The 19,496-nt window shown below is 38.9% G+C and overlaps 1 protein-coding gene across 1 annotated transcript in view; it reads left to right on the top strand.

Moving 5' to 3' along the window:
• LOC147711210 (rap1 GTPase-GDP dissociation stimulator 1-like) overlaps nt 1–19,496 on the top strand; it is a 622,318-nt gene that overhangs the window by 594,000 nt on the left and 8,822 nt on the right. Inside the window, exon 13 of the mRNA XM_086921991.1 lies at nt 9,694–9,822. Coding sequence (XP_086778117.1) covers nt 9,694–9,822 — 129 coding nt within the window. The remainder of the gene's footprint in view (nt 1–9,693; nt 9,823–19,496) is intronic.

A 19,496-nucleotide genomic window follows, 5' to 3' on the forward strand; every position in this document is an offset into this window, starting at 1 on the left:
GCGACCGAAACACAAAATGGTGGACTCCCGTGACGCTTAAGGTTCGCTAACCGGGCCGCTTCCCGGAAAGCGGTCCTAAAAAAAGGCGGGAAAGTAATTTACAAAAAAACGACTAGAGACACTCTCACCAAATATAGATTAGCTCATACTACATAACAATCCCTTCCATTCTCACAAATTTCATTGAAATTCCATTTAGCCATTTAGCCTGTAGACCTCTCCAAGTACCGTGAGGTAAATTACTTCACAAAACACATCTGAATTGTTGGAATTGACAACCAATGAAAATGTTACTTTCATTTTCTACTTTTATTACCTGACATTTGATTGGTTATATACCTGTATATATATAAAGGGAGAGAAGGAAACACAGCCATTTTGACTACTACTTGTTGTTGTATATATCATTTAGAATATCACTAATAACATCAACTTGTTTCTAAAGGTAAGTTGTTATTTTTAAAACTGAAGTATATTGTGCACTATAAGTAAATATGGTAAACTTTTTCAGATAGTTATATACTATCCCTCTGTAAGAGTTAGACATTGAGAAAGGCTTCTTTATTATAATTATGGACTGATTTAGGTTTCTGTGGTATAATTATGAATTTACTTAGGCTTCTTCACAGGCACTTTTTAATAGTACTACTTCACGCCTGAAACCATACAGTGCCCATAGATTACTTCTCTGTTATAAACTCACAAGTGCCTGTCTGAACTTAAACCCAACAGTGCCCTATCTCTACTGATATATTTATTTTTTATGCAAATTACAGCAATAAAATGGAAGGTGAGCAGAATGTTTCCTTCGAAATTGTTCTGGAGACCAACACAGAAAAAGAAATTGAGGACAATGATGACTCTGATTTCATGGATGAATCACGGGACCATGAATTAGTTCAATGTGTGGAATCAGTGGATCATTTACTTCATTATGATGACGGTCAAATGTTTGAACTTATGTTCACTGAACAAGAACACATATCAGACAGTGAAATGCTAGACGTTGTATTAAATTTCGAAAAACAATCCGAAAAATAAAATTATATGTAATATTAAAAAATTGTTTGAGTCTTTAATCATTTTTATATGTAATTCATAAAGTAGTTAAATGTTAGAAATGTTATTAAATTTTGAAACACAATCACAACAATAAAAAATTGCTGAAAAAATAAAAATATTAAAAAATAATCAACAAAACCAACAAATAATTAACATACAGTATTAGAAAAGTCTTTCATTCTTTTATCCATAAAGTTCGCTGCCCAGAACGCTTTCCGGTTCGCGAACTTGGCGCTTACCACGCAAAAAAAAAATTTTTTTTTTTTTTTTTTGGACCCTCCTAGGCCCTTTTAAAACCTCCACATAAAACCTAGGGGGTCAACGAGGATCTACTATGCCCCCTTATGGTAATTTCCCCCTTTGTTTTGGCCTCCTCTTGTCTCTCGATCCTACCGAGAGACAAGATGGCGGCCGCTCCGGACTGTTTAGAATGTTGACAGACACCGGAGGGCCAATCAGCTTCGCATCGCAAAGTTCCGATACGCGAAAGGTTCGCTAACCGGATCGCTGCCCGGAGCGCTGTTACAGATATATATCTTGATTTAAACGTTAATTTCTCAAAATCCACTGAAGCACATATATTGAGACCTAGCAAAGGCACATCGGGCTAACAGTCCCTACAATTTTGCCAAGTTTCGTGAAAATCCATTCAGCCGTTCGGGCAAAAAGTGAGTCCAACCGCCCTATGGAAAACTCAATGCAAAAAACGCGTTTTGGGACCCCCCTTTTTTCTCAGCCCCCCCTTGACGAAACCCCACCAAATTTTCAGGGGCTGCTCAGAAACAAAATGTGCCATTTTCCTGAAAATTTCAGCCAATTCCGTCCACAAACGCAAAAGTTATTAGGCATAGAATTTTCAGAAATCCCATAGGGAAAAAATCCTAACTATATATACCTACTGGCGACCGCCAGTAGGTAATATATATATATATATATATATATATATATATATATATTCACTGAAAAAACCATAGGTTATAGACCATATATAGTTAGGAATTTGCATTTACAAAACCTTGAAAATTCACTGAAAAAACCATAGGTTATAGACCATATATAGTTAGGAATTTGCATTTACAAAACCTTGAAAATTCACTGAAAAAACCATAGGTTATAGACCATATATAGTTAGGGATTCGCATTTACAAAACCTTATTTTACTCACACAAAACCATTGAAATTCCATATATAGTTAGTTGCACTAACTATATATCGCGCACCCGCAATCCACTGCTGATGATGTCACATATTACATCATTCATGACATGGTCAGTGACATCACTGATGACATCACATCTCATCTTTCAGTGAATTTCAATGGTTTTTTAAAAGCTAATATCTGTAGCTGTAAAATGTATTCTTCTTTTAATCTTAAAATATATTTTACATGTTTTTTATACAATTTTTTAAAAAAAAAATTTATGTTTCGCTCCCAGTCCGTGAACCGGTCAGCTTCCCGTTAGCTCAATTTAAAGCCGCGGCTCGGTCCGCGAACCGGTAAACGTTCCTTTAGCGTAACTGTTACGTTAGAATGACGTTTCGCGTTGTCGCGTAATACGTCATTTGACGCGCCAAGTTAGCGGACCCGGAAGCGGACCGGAAAGCAGAGCAAAGCGCGAAACGTAAACACAGCAGATCATGTGACTCGGTAATAACACTTTTCATTGGTTCATTTCACTTTTGGTTTCCTAATGATGTAATACTAGGTCATGTGATCTAAAATTAACACTTTTCATTGGTTTAGAACTTATACTTTTCCCAAATGATGAAAACCCCTCCTTCTTTCCTCACTCTGACTTTCATCTTGGTGAGAGAAAGACCCTTTTTGATATTTGAGCAATGGCTTCATTAGTTGCTTTAGCTGGTGCACCCCCACCACCACCTTCACCTCCTCATGGGAAGAGAGGACCACCACCCCAGTTCATCACCAACACAGAGGAGGAAGAGGATGAACTAGAGGAAGAGGAGACAGAAGAACCACAATTCATACAAGAGTTGCCCCATGTTTCCCATCGGAAAACCAGTTTCATTTGGCAGTTTTTTTCACTCCCTCGAGGGCAGAAGAAAGTAAATGCTAAATATGTCACCTGCCTCATTTGTAAAGACAAGTTATCAAGAGGCACTGAAAAAAAATATAGCATGGGGAACTATACTATGCATCGGCATATGAGCAGGTGGCATCCATTGAACTACAGCCGTGCAGAGTTGCGTGACCTGCAGGATAATCCAAGAACAACTCCTGTGGCCAGGTCAACTTCGCAAATATCATTGACAGGAGCAGAGGAACGGGAAACCGTGCCAAACATTCAGCAGAACTTTAAACATATGAAATTAACCTGTTTGTATTGTGGTGCATTGCTTTCATGTGGTAACATGAGCATAACGTTAATGAACGTTGCTTATGAAAATCATAATTGCCCTAACCGCCCCAGACAGTAATTTTTTTTTTTGCTCCTGTTGAGCCCTTTTCAACGCCTGTTTTTTGTTGTTTCCCCTCCATCAAAAACAAAAAAAAATCATAAAACTGTTCAAAAATACAAAAAAAATGTTCAGAAAAAAAAAAAAAACATTAAAAAAAAAGTTCTTTTCAGAACTACCTCCCCTTTCAAATAAAATTGCTAGAATGTTTAGCATTCTGGCAAGCTCTATTTCTTTTGCTTCGCTTCCCCTTTCGCTGACCGGTTCGCGAACTAGGAGCGAACCAAAACATTTTTTTTTTAAAAAAAGAAGAGTAAGTATAAGGGAAGTAAACAGAGAGTAATGTTAAAAGAAAGACAGCTATAGGGAGTAAACCAGAGATACTGTTTAATAGATCTATTTACCGAAGAAAAGATGGAAAAGGGTATAATTGCGAAAAACAAAATGGATAAGGAAGTGAAAGAAAAAAAAGAGAGTAGAACAATAACAAAGAAGAGTTTCTTGGAGAATGTGAGTGAATGTTCAAAATAAGATTAAAACATGTGGAATAACAGAGAGAAAAAACAGAAAACAGAAAAGAAAAAATAACAGAAAAAGATTAATTGAAACAGCAAAGAAATGTAAATAACATAGATCCATATCATCAACATAGGCAATAAAAGTTTTGCAGCTTTTATCAGCAGAAATATGTTGCCAAAGCATTCTAAATAGCTTGATACATATGGCCCCAATATACTATTCCTCTGTAGTAGTTATAGATTTAGATAGACTTCTCTGTTATAGTTATGGATGGAGTTAGGCTTCTCTTGGTTAAATCACATATACTTTTTTATAGTCCTACTTCCACTCTGATACTATACACTGCCAAAATATAAATTCACTGATAAAAACTGCCTATCTAAAATTAATCCCAACAGTGCCCTATCTCTACTAATATATATATTTTTTAATCCAAATTTCAGGCAAAATGGAAGGCGAGCAGCAAGTTCAAGGACATTTTACACCCTCATAGACTACAAAATATATTCAATGACAATTATGAAATTTCTGACAATGAAATGTTAGAAAGTTTAATAAATTATGAAACACAAGCAAAATAAAAAAAAATGCTTAAAAAATAAAGAAAATAAAAAAAATCAACAAAAACAACAAACAATTAACATACAGTATTAGAAAAGTCTATCATTCTTTTATCCTTATAGTACGCTGCCCAGAACGCTTTCCGGTTCGCGTACTAGGCGCTCACCACGCAAAAAAAAATTTTTTTTATTTTTTTTGCCCTGCTGGGCCCTTTTAAAACCTCCACATAAAACCTAGGGGGTCAAGGAGGATCTACTATGCCCCCTTATGGTAATTTCCCCCTTTGTTTTGGCCTCCTCTTGTCTCTCGATCCTACCGAGAGACAAGATGGCGGCCGCTCCGGACTGTTTAGAATGTTGACAGACACCGGAAAGCCAATCAGCTTCGCATCGCAAAGTTCTGTTACGCGAAAAGTACGCGAACCGGAGCGCTACCCGGAGCGCTGTTACAGATATATATCTTATTTTGAACGTTAATTTCTCAAAATCCACTGGAGCACATATATTGAGACCTAGCAAAGGCACATCGGGCTAACAGTCCCTACAATTTTGCCAAGTTTCGTGCAAATCCATTCAGCCGTTCGGGCTAAAAGTGAGGCCAACCGCCCTATGGATATTAACATGGGAAAAACGCGTTTTGGGACCCCCCTTTTTTCTCGGCCCCCCCTTGCCGAACACCCCCCAAATTTTCAGGGGCTGCTCAGAAACAAAATGTGCCATTTTCCTGAAAATTTCAGCCAATTCCGTCCACAAACGCCAAAGTTATTAGACATAGAATTTTCAGAAATCCCATAGGGAAAAAATCCTAACTATATATACCTACTGGCGACCGCCAGTAGGTAATATATATATATATATTACCTACTGGCGGTCGCCAGTAGGTATATATAGTTAGGATTTTTTCTCTATGGGATTTTTGAAAATTCTATGTCTAATAACTTTGGCGTTTGTGGACGGAATTGGCTGAAACTTTCAGGAAAATGGAACATTTTGTTTCTGAGCAGCCCCTGACAATTTGGGGGGGTTTCATCAAGGGGGGGGGGCGAGAAAAAAGGGGGGTCCCAAAACGCTTTTTTCCCATGTTAATTTCCATAGGGCGGTTGGCCTCACTTTTAGCTCGAACGGCTGAATGGATTTGCACGAAACTTGGCAAAATTGTAGGGACTGTTAGCCCGATGTGCCTTTGCTAGGTCTCAATATATGTGCTCCAGTGGATTTTGAGTAATTTAGGTTAAAAAAAAGATATATATCTGGGCGGAGCCTAACCACACATCTGATCTGATTGGCTGTCAGCACTTCATCCAAGAAGTGTTGGCAGCCATCTTGGGACCAATATACATGATAGCACCTCATTAAAAAGCATTGTAGTTAATAGAGGGTTTTAGGACTTTAGTTACATTATAAATCATTTGTTGATGGTACCATACTCGTTTTAGGAATTGTGGTGGGTTCTAAGGTGATTTTACCATGTGAAAAAACCTTCTGCTGTGATATCATGAATATTGTTTGAAAGAAAACTAATATCTCATGATTTTCCCACAGTGGTTTGGAAGGGGATCTATAAGCTAAACTGAAAGCATATTTTCTGTAAATTCACATTATCTTTCTCAGTCATGTGAAAATGAAGTCTGACATTCTCAGTAAAACATGTACATCCAACAAGGACAGAGACTGTCAGTTGATTCCTTTGTGTTCTACTGCAGCCTCCTAGAGTGTTCTAAAGAACAACTAGAGCGCTAACAGTCCTACTTATTACAAAGGTATGACACACCTGAAGCCATCTTGATTGGAATAAAGTGGTAACTCTTAAAACATTTAATTTAAAAAGAAACAACATGAGGGGGTATATTTTGCCATAGAAAGTATGATTAGTGCTGCAGAATGAAAAATTAGGGCACGTTTTGAGTGACTTCTCAAATCCTTTTCTATTTCATTAAAACATTCTGACATGCAGTCTCCCAAAATGGCCACCAGAGACAAAAGAGCCCAAATGTAGCCCAAATATCACCCAGATGTAGCCCAAGTATAGCCCAATGACAGAATGTCCCAGAGTGTTCTAAAGAACAACTAGAGCGCTAACAGTCCTACTTATTACAAAGGTATGGCACACCTGAAGCCATCTTGATTGGAATAAAGTGGTAACTCTTAAAACATTTAATTTAAAAAGAAACAACATGAGGGGGTATATTTTGCCATAGAAAGTATGATTAGTGCTGCAGAATGAAAAATGAGGGCACATTTTGAGTGACTTCTCAAATCCTTTTCTATTTCATTAAAACATTCTGACATGCAGTCTCCCAAAATGGCCACCAGAGACAAAAGAGCCCAAATGTAGCCCAAATATCACCCAGATGTAGCCCAAGTATAGCCCAATGACAGAATGTCCCAGAGTGTTCTAAAGAACAACTAGAGCGCTAACAGTCCTACTTATTACAAAGGTATAGCACACCTGGAGCCATCGTGATGGGAATAAAGTGGTAACTCTTAAAACATTTCATTTAAAAAGGAACAAAATGAGGGGGTATATTATGCAATAGAAGGTATTATTAGTGCTGCAGAAAGAAAAATTAGGGCACATTTTGAGTGACTTTTCAAATCCTCTTCTATTTCATTAAAAAATTCTGACATGCAGTCTCCCAAAATGGCCACCAGAGACAAAAGAGCCCAAATGTAGCCCAAATATCACCCAGATGTAGCCCAAGTATAGCCCAATGACAGAATGTCCCAGAGTGTTCTAAAGAACAACTAGAGCGCTAACAGTCTTACTTATGACAAAAGTATGGCACACCAGAAGCCATCTTGATTGGAATGAAGTGGTAAGTCTGAAAACACTCAATTTAAAAAGGAACAACATGAGGGGGTTAATTTTGCCATAGAAAGTATGATTAGTGCTTCAGAAAGAAAAATTAGGGATCATTTTGAGTGACTTCTCAAATCCTCTTCTATTTCATTAAAAAAATTCTGACATGCAGACTGAAACATGCACTTTGAATACCAGCAGCAGACGTCCCTGGTGAGCAGTAGCTAATGTGATCTAATGTGCAACTAGAGTGCTAACATTCAGAATTTATGGCAAATGTGTGACACATCTGAATGCCTTCTTGATGGAACCAAAGTAAACAAGCATTGAAAATGCAATAGATCTCGCCCTCGTTTCAACTTTCATGTAAATAACATGCATCTGTATGCATATAAGTATATGTATGCATGCATTTATGTTTGTATTTATATAGATATACAGATGATATATGTTTATATATGTATGTATATATATATATTCACTGAAAAAAACCATAGGCTATAGACCATATATAGTTAGGAATTAGCATTTACAAAACCTTGAAAATTCACTGAAAAAACCATAGGTTATAGACCATATATAGTTAGGAATTAGCATTTACAAAACCTTGAAAATTCACTGAAAAAACCATAGGTTATAGACCATATATAGTTAGGAATTCGCATTTACAAAACCTTATTTTACTCACACAAAACCATTGAAATTCCATATATAGTTAGTTGCACTAACTATATATCGCGCACCCGCAATCCACTGCTGATGATGTCACATATTACATCATTCATGACATTGTCTGTGACATCACTGATGACATCACTGATGACATCTCAAATGACATCACTGATGACATCACTGATGACAACATCCAGTGACTGTATGTTTCTGTAAAGTTAAAATATGTCTTACATATTGAAGAATGAGTGGATGTATAAGTGTCTGGATGAAGGATTTAGTAGGTGCATGACTGACTGTATGAGTGAGTGATTAAATGTGTCTCACTGAGTGCATGGGTTAGTGACTAAACTGTCTTAATTTGTGCATCATTATGTCTGTTGTTCTGTAAACTGTTGCATGTGTTGATAAGTAGCTATATGAGTAACTATATGGGTTATTGATTGGTTGCCCAAGTATTTGTATGGGAGACTGAGTGTGTGTGGGGGTGGCTGGGAGGTGTATGACTCTGTGCATAGATGTGTGAGCAGTTGATTCACTAGATGTATGGTTTCAAAAGTGCATGTGGAAACAGCTGTATGGGCGGTTGACTGTGTGCATGAGTGTATTGGTGAGTGAATGGATATCTCAGTGCTACATGTCAAAGTAAGTACATATGTAAAACACAGTACATGTGAGAGTTGACATATATAAATAACTGTGCATAAGAGCCAGTGAATGTGTGAGTGGCTGTATGGATCATTGTGAACTTGTATCAGGGATTGTATAAGAGAGTAAATATGTGTTAGTATATGTTTGAATAAGTAAAGTTTGTATAACTGTATAGTTGAGGAAATGGAGGTGTGATTTATTCTTTGCATGACTGACTAGGTGTGTGAGTAACTCCATGGATGAGTGACAGTCTGTGAGTGTCTGTTTACACTGATTGTATCTAAGGTTATATTAGAGTCTGAAGAGGTTCATCGTATTATCACATGAATGATATCATCAGTGATGTGATCAGTAATGTCAAATGAGATGTCATCAGTGATGTCATCAGCGATGTCATTTGAGATGTCATCAGTGATGTCATTTGAGATGTCATCAGTGATGTCATCAGTGATGTCACTGACCATGTCATGAATGATGTAATATGTGACATCATCAGCAGTGGATTGTGGGTGCGCGATATATAGTTAGTGCAACTAACTATATATGGAATTTCAATGGTTTTGTGTGAGTAAAATAAGGTTTTGTAAATGCGAATTCCTAACTATATATGGTCTATAACCTATGGTTTTTTCAGTGAATTTTCAAGGTTTTGTAAATGCTAATTCCTAACTATATATGGTCTATAACCTATGGTTTTTTCAGTGAATATATATATATATATATATATATATATATATATATATATATATATATATATATATATATATATATATATATATATATATATATATATATATATATATATATATAGATTCATAGTGATCTGTGTTGTAAGTCCACAGTACACAGAGCGGAAATAGAGGGATGGAAACGAGGTGCTTACACCCCAACAAATAATGCTGGTTGTCCAGGGAAAACAGGGTATGGACGCAGTCAATCCCAACAGATTGCCCCAAGGGAATAGTCTTTGTTCCACAGCATAACTAATTCAACTATTTTGTTTGCTCCAAGATGTTGTAGAAGAGTCATTCATGGACGCAGGACTGATTCCAATCCTACAGAAGGTCCTTGATGATGACAGCATGGGTCCCGAGGTGAAATACAACTGTATAGGACTACTTTGCAGCCTTCTGAATTCAGGTAATTATCCTAAACCTTAAATGCACAATCATGAGCAGTATTGCATTGCCCCTTCCCATATGGTTTATCATTTTCCTCATAATGAAGCAGATAATTTGAGAGCTGATAAGTGTTGCCAGGACCGATTCAACTGTAATTGACTACTTATGCATAACAAACATGGGGCACCCGCACATTGAATACTTTACTTCTTCACATGGGGTTTATGTGAGTGGCCAAAATGAAGAGCCAAAAGGGCACTCAATAAAATCCCTGTGAAACCTGTAAAGTCCTGGAAAAACCAAGGCTGACAACCAACTATCCAACACAATCAAAATCACTGGAAACCCAAAAAGGTTGACTGCAATAATCATTGCACCACGTAAGATTTCTTTTCATATAATCCTGGTCCTTGTGCAAGCCTGGAGGAAAACATTCTTCTAGAAGGCAGAAGAACCAGACTCTCAAGGTTAGAGCTCCCCAGGTGATGGAGCACCATGTGCGCTGTGAAAAGCGAGGAACAAGTGAAGTGGGATAGTGAAGTGAACTAAGCAATCGGAGTAGATGTGTGCAGTACCAGAGATCAGGCATGCAAACCTTGTGCGGTATTCAAGCTGAAAGCGGCAAACTCAAAGACCAGGCATATGTATCAGGAGGAGAAGGACGTTCCGGAAGGAAGAAAAGTGTCCTTCCTGTGAAGGTTATATAGGTAACCTAGATTCTTCCTTTGCAAGACTAGTGTGTGCTCATTCCTTGCAATCCTGCCCATATGTTAATCCACAGCACCATTGCATTTCAATAGCCACCAATTATATATTGGTCGATGTATCTAAGGTTGCAGGCACACAGGGGCCCGCTCTGCTCTATGCAGATGACGCTGTCCTGTTGGCCCAGACCCCTAATACTTTGCGTTTGTTGGTGGACAGCTTTGTCCACTTTGTAGACAGTTTAGGCCTGGTCACCAATTACAGTAAGTATCATGGCTTGTAGGCCAGATAGTATTGATACTTGCAGGTTTATCATTGTGGGTCAGACTTTGGGCAGTGTCAGAGACTTTAGTTATCTACTAGCAATCTTTAATGCCACAGGCTCCTGGCAGCCTCAGCTGACCAGTTACATACATCTCTAAAACATTTGAAGGCAGATTTACAAGAAACTGACCCATGTGTACAGATGTGCCAGGTTCCCTGCTCCTCCATGCGAAACCCTTGCGCTACCCTGGATGCGCCATATTTACAATATTTAGTTATATTATTTCAATTTATCATTCAATACAAGAGTTTTCAATCACTTGTTGAATAATTGCTTTTCCTATATAGATTTCCACTGAAAAATAATATTGTGATATTCAGTTCTATATAAAGTAAGAACCAAGATTAAATCATAATAAACATAACCAAAGGATATACAGACATGGGTGTATATAAAAGAGAATTTTATCTTTCAAAAATTCATAAAGGGTACTATAAGTTTAAACACACAATGTAACAAGAGAATATCGTAAATACACCAATGGTCTTACAATGTCACAACTGTATACACTTTTTCTTATACCATTTATTTTCAGAAAAAAGTGTTTGTCGACGTTTCGGTCTCTCACGCAATTGTCCGTGAGACCATCTTTAGGACTATTGAGTATAATATGGATGACACCTATTGAAACATGGAATAAACAATAATTACCATCTATATATAGAAATTCAGATTTTCATAAATCAATTATAACACCTGTGACAGTGAGTTTCAAATTATGTATTTATAAATAAAATCACATCCTACATAATGACTTGATTCCTATTTATTCAATATAAAAAAATTGCTAAATATAGTTTATTTGTCATTTAAAATTCGAACAGTCATGTTAATTCATATGTATTATTCACATAGTATCATCTTTCATATAAAAATTATTGTCTTAACTGAGATCGTATAAAGAGCACGTCTATTAATCTATTTTTTCAGTCAACTCAACAATTTATTACGTTCAGTCTGTTTAGGCATAGCTTATCTATTCATAACTCCACTTCACATTATTCAATTATCTTTGATCTACTTGAGCAATGCTGATCTCTTTTGATCTAGGCATCATATTTTAACAGTCCCAAATATTCCACTATCTACCATAAATGCAAATATACACATGGGTATTCACGTATGTAGACTGACATGATGATTCCTATAGATATATACATACGATGATAATCAGAGAAACTGCGCATATTAGCGTCCAACCCTAGTGCTCCAAGATAAAATTCTCTTTTATATACTCCTGTGTCTGTATATCCTTTGGTTATATTTATTATGATTTAATCTTGGTTCTTACTTTATATAGAACTGAATATCACAGAATTATTTTTCACAGGAAATCTATATAGGAAAAGAAATTATTCAACAAGTGATTGAAAACTCTTGTATTGAATGATAAATTGAAATAATATAACTAAGTATTGTAAACAAATCCCTTGAAGGCACCTTTACCCGTTTATTTGATTTCGCCCAGGCCGTCAAGGGTAGATTGGGTTTCCCATTATTTTGGGCTGTATTTACAATATGGTGCACCATGGCGCAAGGATTGACAGAAATTCTGACGCATCTGTTGGCACAAAAGTCTCCCATTGCTGGTGTGGTCCCGCAAGCACAACGCACCTCCGTCAATGCATGGGGTGGCCTATTCCCAATACACTGCGTCACTCCTTATGCCTGCTCCAAGCAGGCTTAGGGTTTTAATGCAGTGGCATCCTAGAAGTGGAGCAGTGAAATCTTGTAGATTTCACTGCGTCACTTCTACAAGGCTTTCCTGTGTGTGAACGCCCACCCTGCAGACATTATACCGGACGTAGGTATAATGTGGAGCAGGGCTTTACAACATGACACATCTCCCTAGATGCATAACGTTGAAAATGGGCAGCAAAGTGACACATTGTTTACGCCACCGCTGCATAACAAAAAGTGACGCAGCTGTGGTGCAAAAGTGTCGCAAGGGGCTTGTGAATCTGCCCCGATATGCGCTGGGACTGGCTTAATTTTTAATGTCCCAGATGAATATTAACCCCTTGCATGCTCATGACGTCCCCCAGTCGTCATGAGTCATGGGGGGCGTGTGCTCACGAAGGCCCGGGGCAGTCCGAATCCCGCCCACTATGTAAATGACCCACACAGCGAGAAAATTTGTCACGCATGCAAGGGGTTAAGAAAGCAGACAAGTCCAGGATTCTGAGGCTCTTCTGAGAATTCTATGAAACCAGAAGGTTACAAATTGAACTGAAGAAAAACACTGTGCTGGCATATTATGGGTACCTTGCCAGCACAGAGCCCATTTTTAAACTTCATTAGAACTCACACCATTGGAGCGGGCTCTCCTCCTCCGTTTCAGAGCCGGTATGGTCTGGCTGCTCATGAGTATTAGTAATCTGTTTGATAGCTTGGGAGACCAGTAATCTGTTGTCCTTGTGATAGGGTCTCTGCACAGTCACTATTATGTTATATGTTCTTTTGTAATTTCTTTGATTATTCCTGTAGAGTTTTCTTGAAACCTCTTTTAAAGTCATTGGGCCATCGCAGATGTAGTGTAGCTGTGTATCATCTGCAGCAGTTGAATACTCCAGATATGTTTCAGGGTGAGCTTCTATCTTAAAACTGCAGTCCGAGCCATGAAAACCGTGGAAGGTTAATGCCCATGCTTAATCGTTCATGAGGAACTATTGTTCCAATGTTTTCCTTTTGGTGTGTGATGTTTCTATTACTAGTTTTGTTTTAGTATGTTATGTATTTGAAGCATTGGTTTGGTTTTCCAAAGTGGTTTTAGTGTTACCTTTTGAATACCCGAGCTTTGATATTGTGCATGGTTTTGTTTTTAAATTCTGTGCTATGATTGTATTATATTAATCTGTGTCTTTTTGCCATAATTGGCCTAATAACATTTCTTTGTTTAATTGATTGATTGATTGATAAATGGATATATTATAGTGCAAAGGTAAAATTCCATGTTATTAACTTAACACAGACTTCCCAATGTTTACGTCTTCACAAACTGACTGTACATTGGATAAAAACGCAGCTAATGCTCAAAAGGCCTTTTCAGTGTGATTCACTACATTGATTTATCCTGGTTTTTAAATACATCTCTTTGCTCTACATTATTGTATGTGAAACCACAGCATGTACCAACCCATATATACAGATGCGGATACAATGATATTTTATTTACGTCCATTGTTGACAGAATGAAGTGGCCTCATGAGCCACTCGAGACTTCTCTTGTGATCTGAGTCAAGGCCCTGCTTCGCAGTAGGCAGTATTAATGAACAATATATTACGTGCTGCACATCTGTATATATATGTATATACGCCGGGGGGCGCACCGCTGTGGAATCAGACAGTTCCGCGGCTGGTCCATGATCAACGCTGCAGATACAACTGGCGCTTATTTACATGGGTGAGAACTGAACAGAAGCACTTGTGATTGGAAATCATATTTGACTCAATTTCTGCTGGCAGCCCACTGGGGTGTTGATGTTAAGGACTACCAGTCCCAGAAAGCTTTGAGGTAATCATACTCACCTGAGTGTATAACATTTGAATAAATGTGGGAGTATACCTGGAGTCCTTGTGCTGGCAGTTATTGAGTAAGCAGCAAGCCTCAGAGGAAAGGTGTAGCCCGAAACGCGTCAGGCGCTGCTGACGCTGGATGCTCCTATTTCTTGCCTAAAACTTGAACGTGCTGTTGGGAGAGTGCGCCCCGCACCTTTGGGTAACTGTGAACCTTGAATTAATGATGGCCGACCCGGCCGGTGGAGCGCACCGCTGTGGAATCAGACAGTTCCGCGGCTAGTCCATGATCAACGCTGCAGATACAACTGGCGCTTATCTACATGGGTGAGAACTGAACAGAAGCACTTGTGATTGGAAATCATATTTGACTCAATTTCTGCTGGCAGCCCACTGGGGTGTTGATGTTAAGGACTACCAGTCCCAGAAAGCTTTGAGGTGATCATACTCACCTGAGTGTATAACATTTGAATAAATGTGGGAGTATACCTGGAGTCCTTGTGCTGGCATTTATTGAGTAAGCAGCAAGCCTCAGAGGAAGGGCGTAGCCCGAAACGCGTCAGGCGCTGCTGACGCTGGATGCTCCTGTTTCTTGCCTAAAACTTGAACGCGCTGTTGGGAGAGTGCGCCCCGCACCTTTGGGTAACTGTGAACCTTGTCTTTGAGAATGTCAAATTTGGGGCACATTGGTAAAATGAATGAAATGTTATGGGGGGTTCCAAAACTTTCTGATATGAAACTTGTTCATAGAAAAGGTTTTCCAACCATAACCACTAGTGGCGGCTGGTACAGGACGGGGCAGGGGGGTGAAAATGGAAAAAAATAACTTCCTCGACATGCTGCCATCTCTCCTCCGTCGTCTCTCCTCACGGAAGCAGGAAGCACATAGGCTCTCCTGAGCTAATCACGAGACTGTTGTCACCAGCACAACCTCAGCATTGTGATTGGTCTGAGCACAGTGGTTCGGCGTTCGGACAAGGACTGCGATCCTGTGCATGATCTCTCCCCAGGCTGTGCATTACAGTCCGGTGGAGAACATAGTAAGTGTGCAGGACTGTATACTGGTCTAATCACATCTAACATAAAGGCTTTCAGAAATATGGGCACCCGCATGCACTGTTTGAGGCTGTTTTCCTTTTCTAATATCTTGTTAATTAGTGATTATCTACGGCATGTCTGATGCATGGAGTTGCTGGTGAGTACCACGGCATTCCCTATCAGTTAGTAAGCCCCAGGGTGTAAGAAACATGGCATGCATAGCGCATCTACAATACGAAAAAAAGGGCAGAATATAATAAGCTAGAGCCCCTTTGAGAGAGATGGGTGGGTGTAGCTGATTAATAGGCTGTCTCTTACCCTCCACATTGCTGGCCGCCTACAAAAATACAAATGATGCAATAATGCCTTGTAATATATATTATGTGCCCAAACGAGAAGAAATCGGAAAAGCCATGTTCAACTTTTACTATTTTTACTTAATACCCTACTGTATAAGGTTGTGTATGATTACAAAATGCCAATAAAGATATTTTCCCCAAAAAAGTGTGCTTGACTGTTTGGCCGGCCTACGACAGCCAGCCAAACAATCATGCGCACTTAAGTGCGAATATTTCTTCCTCCTTCTGCTGGCTGGGATGACATCCAAGGCCCACCCCACCCCAACACTGGATTCAAAACGGAAGAATAAAATGATAATAACAACTTTGATATCGTTTTATTTTTTCATTGTTGAAAAGCGAAGGAACCGCCGCTGCTATCCACTAATAGAAAATCCAAGAAATGTTTATGTCACAAAGGCCTTTCTATCATTCACCCCGCCCCCCATATCCCCCTCATCTTGCTGGGACGAGGGTGTTACAAATATACCCTGACCTTTTTAGGCTGGGTAGCAAAAAAGCTTGTCAAGCAGCAAGAGCAAAAGTATTGCCCTCCATCTTTTGAGGTACAGCCCCCTCCATGGCCTTCCCAATGGGCCATGAAGTAGTAAGCCAACACTCCCCCACTTTGCTAAACAGTGTGAAAGGGGAAATATCTTACTTGTGTACCTCAAACCTGCCCTTGTCGTCCTAATGCCCACCCTTCCATTCACCAGGTATGTTGGGAATAACCCCCCCCACCTTACCTAAAGGCGGGGAGTGAAATGAGAAAGTATGGGGGCTGTTTTTGCCATCCCCTCACCCCCATTGTGTTTTTCTACAATTTTTTGTTGTCTCAAATGTGGATGCACATGAGTTTTAACAAGGATTTTCACTTCGCAAATTTTTATTGCACTGTGATGTTTCCATCCTTTGGTGACTTTTTTGGATTTGGTGATTTTCCCAAACGTATAAAGAAAAATGTTAATGTCTAATGCACATTCACCAGTTATGTATATTTTGTGGTTGTTAGCGACATCCAATTAAGAAATTGGTTAATCCATTGCAAACAATGAATTTTCAAAAAATTAGCATGTACCCTTTAGGTGCAGGCACCATAGACACTTATTCTACGATCCTAAACTCCTGAAAAGAAGGAGCCATAATAATCCTGATCTACAAGAATGGAGAACGATCAAACCTGGTTAATTACAGGCCCATACATTTAATTGACAATATTCAGAAAGTGTTTAGCCCACAAATATTAACCAGACTATGGGATTGGATAAAACAATCTAAGGTGCTATCCCACCCTCAGGCAGGGATTAGACAGAACATCAACACTGTCAGTCCGGCAAAAGAACATCTCCCTCCGGAGGCGGATCTAGATCACATTGTCTACTTTTTGCTAATGACATTTTGCTGTTACTGAAGAGCCCCAAAGGTTTATCTATTTTGCTAGAAAAGATTCTCTTTTCGGCAAAGATTATGGTTTGGAGACTAAGAATTGCAAAAGTTGAGGTGTTAGAGAGGGTACATAGTTCGACTATTTGGGAGTTAGATTAGAGGAGTAGCCAAGATGGGCAGCTCAGCTGTGGAAGATCACCATGACATTAAAAGCAAAGAGCTGGGTACACAGCAAGGTTCGCAAATAGCGCATCCACTTTTTCCATCTCCAGCACCATGGAAATATACAAGATCCAAGCCTGTGGGGCCACCCTACATGAAGTGGATCTTAGGGGACACTACAACTTGGACACTTTAGATAAAGCAGAGAATACATTTCTAAAGTCATTATTAAAAATTCTTCCAAGTGCTCCAACATTTCCAGTTCACCTGGAATTAAATCTGGATATAGCTGCATCGACGTGCATCCAATATTGGATAAGGCTTTGGTCCACCAAAGATTTAGAGCCCTATAGGGAATGGACCTGGATTCTACTGGAAGGTTGCCATGCTGAAAAGATTCCCTGGCTTGCCCATATAAAAAGTTAGCTATTTAAGCTAGGCCTGGAGAATTTTTGGCTATATCCTTCAGCGCTTACAGGAAAGGCACCTGAAAAGTTGAAACTGTACTACTGGAACTTCGCCCTGGGAGAAAAAATTTGAAGGGTTGTCTCAGGAAGCTTAACATATTACTTTTTATAATTTAACTGTTCATTTCAATTTGATTCATATCTAGACGTAGTGTCCAAACCCTTTGCACATTCACTTAATGTCAAACTTAGATTGGGGATTTTACCATTAGCAGCCTTTACTTGTTTGTGGAATAATAAGATATACACGGCAAATACCAGCCCTAACGGTAGTCGAGGCAGTAGAGACCATTGATCATGTTCTATTTTTCTGTAGGGCCTATAAAAGGCAACGTTCACGCTGGATTAAACCGATTTGCAGATTACTTGTCTTCTGGGAACACCATTTATCCTTAAGTTCTGTAGCAGGTTGTGGGTTTATAGAGGAATAGGGTGGGAAGTAGTTTAATTATAGTAAATAATGATTTATTTTTTATTTATTTATTTATTTATGCAGAAACACATGAGTTGGTTGGTACAACAACAAAAAAAAGAAGACATTTTGTCCAGCACATACTAATTCAGATCATGTCATTTTGACACATACAATTACAAAAATGATATAAGAAAAAAAAAGACAGAGAAAGACCAAAAAGAAACAGCTGTTAGGTATACATTTCATATGAGCAGCCACAATTAGGACCACAAAAATTATAAACATTCCCCTCAAATCCCCCTTACATCTCCAAATAATTTGTGATTAACCCCTATATCTGTTTCCCAATCTTCCTTCTGCGGGAGCCCTTTAAAACATACAAGCTGTGCTCCATATTATGTACCGAAAAAAACCGGGACCGCCACGCTTCAAAAGCGGGCGGTTCCTTGTGCAACCATGCAGATGCAATACACAGCCTATAAACTGCAGTCACTAAGAAGATTAACTTAACATGCTTCTTCGGAATGTTAGTGCTCGATATGCCCATTTCAACACCAAATAATATCTGTGCTGCTGATAACTGTATCTGGCTACCCACAACTGCCGAAATACATTTTTCTATCTGAGACAACAAGGGAGCTAATACAGTGCAGGTACAAAAAATGTGGGCATCATCCGCTGAGACAAGCCCACAACGAAAGCATTTCCGTATTGCATCGCCTGGCCATTTGGACACCTTGTCTGGGGTGTAATATAGGTTGTAAATTGATTTAAAATGTTGCTCCGCCAACTTTGCAGACAGGAGTAAGTCTTTAGCCATACCTAATGAAATTTCTATTTGAATGTCCTGTCTGCCTAGTTTAGCGCCCCATTTACTATTCTGTTGCTCTATATCATCTTCTTTAGTATCTAACATATGATTATATAGAGCACCAATCCTTGCCCCTTTCATAATGTCCTCAATCAAAGGATTCGGTTTAAGGTTACTCCCAGTGCACATTAGATAATTTCGAATCTGTAGATATTTCACAAAATGCTCTCTAGGGAGAAAATATTGTTCTCGTAGTTGTTCAAAAGATTTAAAATAGCTAGCATCATACAGGTCACCCACCACTCTAATGCCTTTCTCCCTCCAATTGTATACTACTCTATCCCACACATCTACAGGTAAGAAGAACGACGATGACAATGGAGTGTACCACCTTATTTTCCCCAGGCCCAGTAGCCCCCTAACTATGCGCCAGACCTTATATGCAGCCTCCATTGTCTTAAAACGCGTACGTTTGTAATAGCTTTGTTCTAGGTGCATAAATAGGCAATTTTTAACTTTTACCCCCAGCA

Source organism: Lissotriton vulgaris, chromosome 5, assembly GCF_964263255.1.
Source record: "Lissotriton vulgaris chromosome 5, aLisVul1.2, whole genome shotgun sequence".
Classification (NCBI taxonomy): Eukaryota; Metazoa; Chordata; class Amphibia; order Caudata; family Salamandridae; genus Lissotriton; species Lissotriton vulgaris.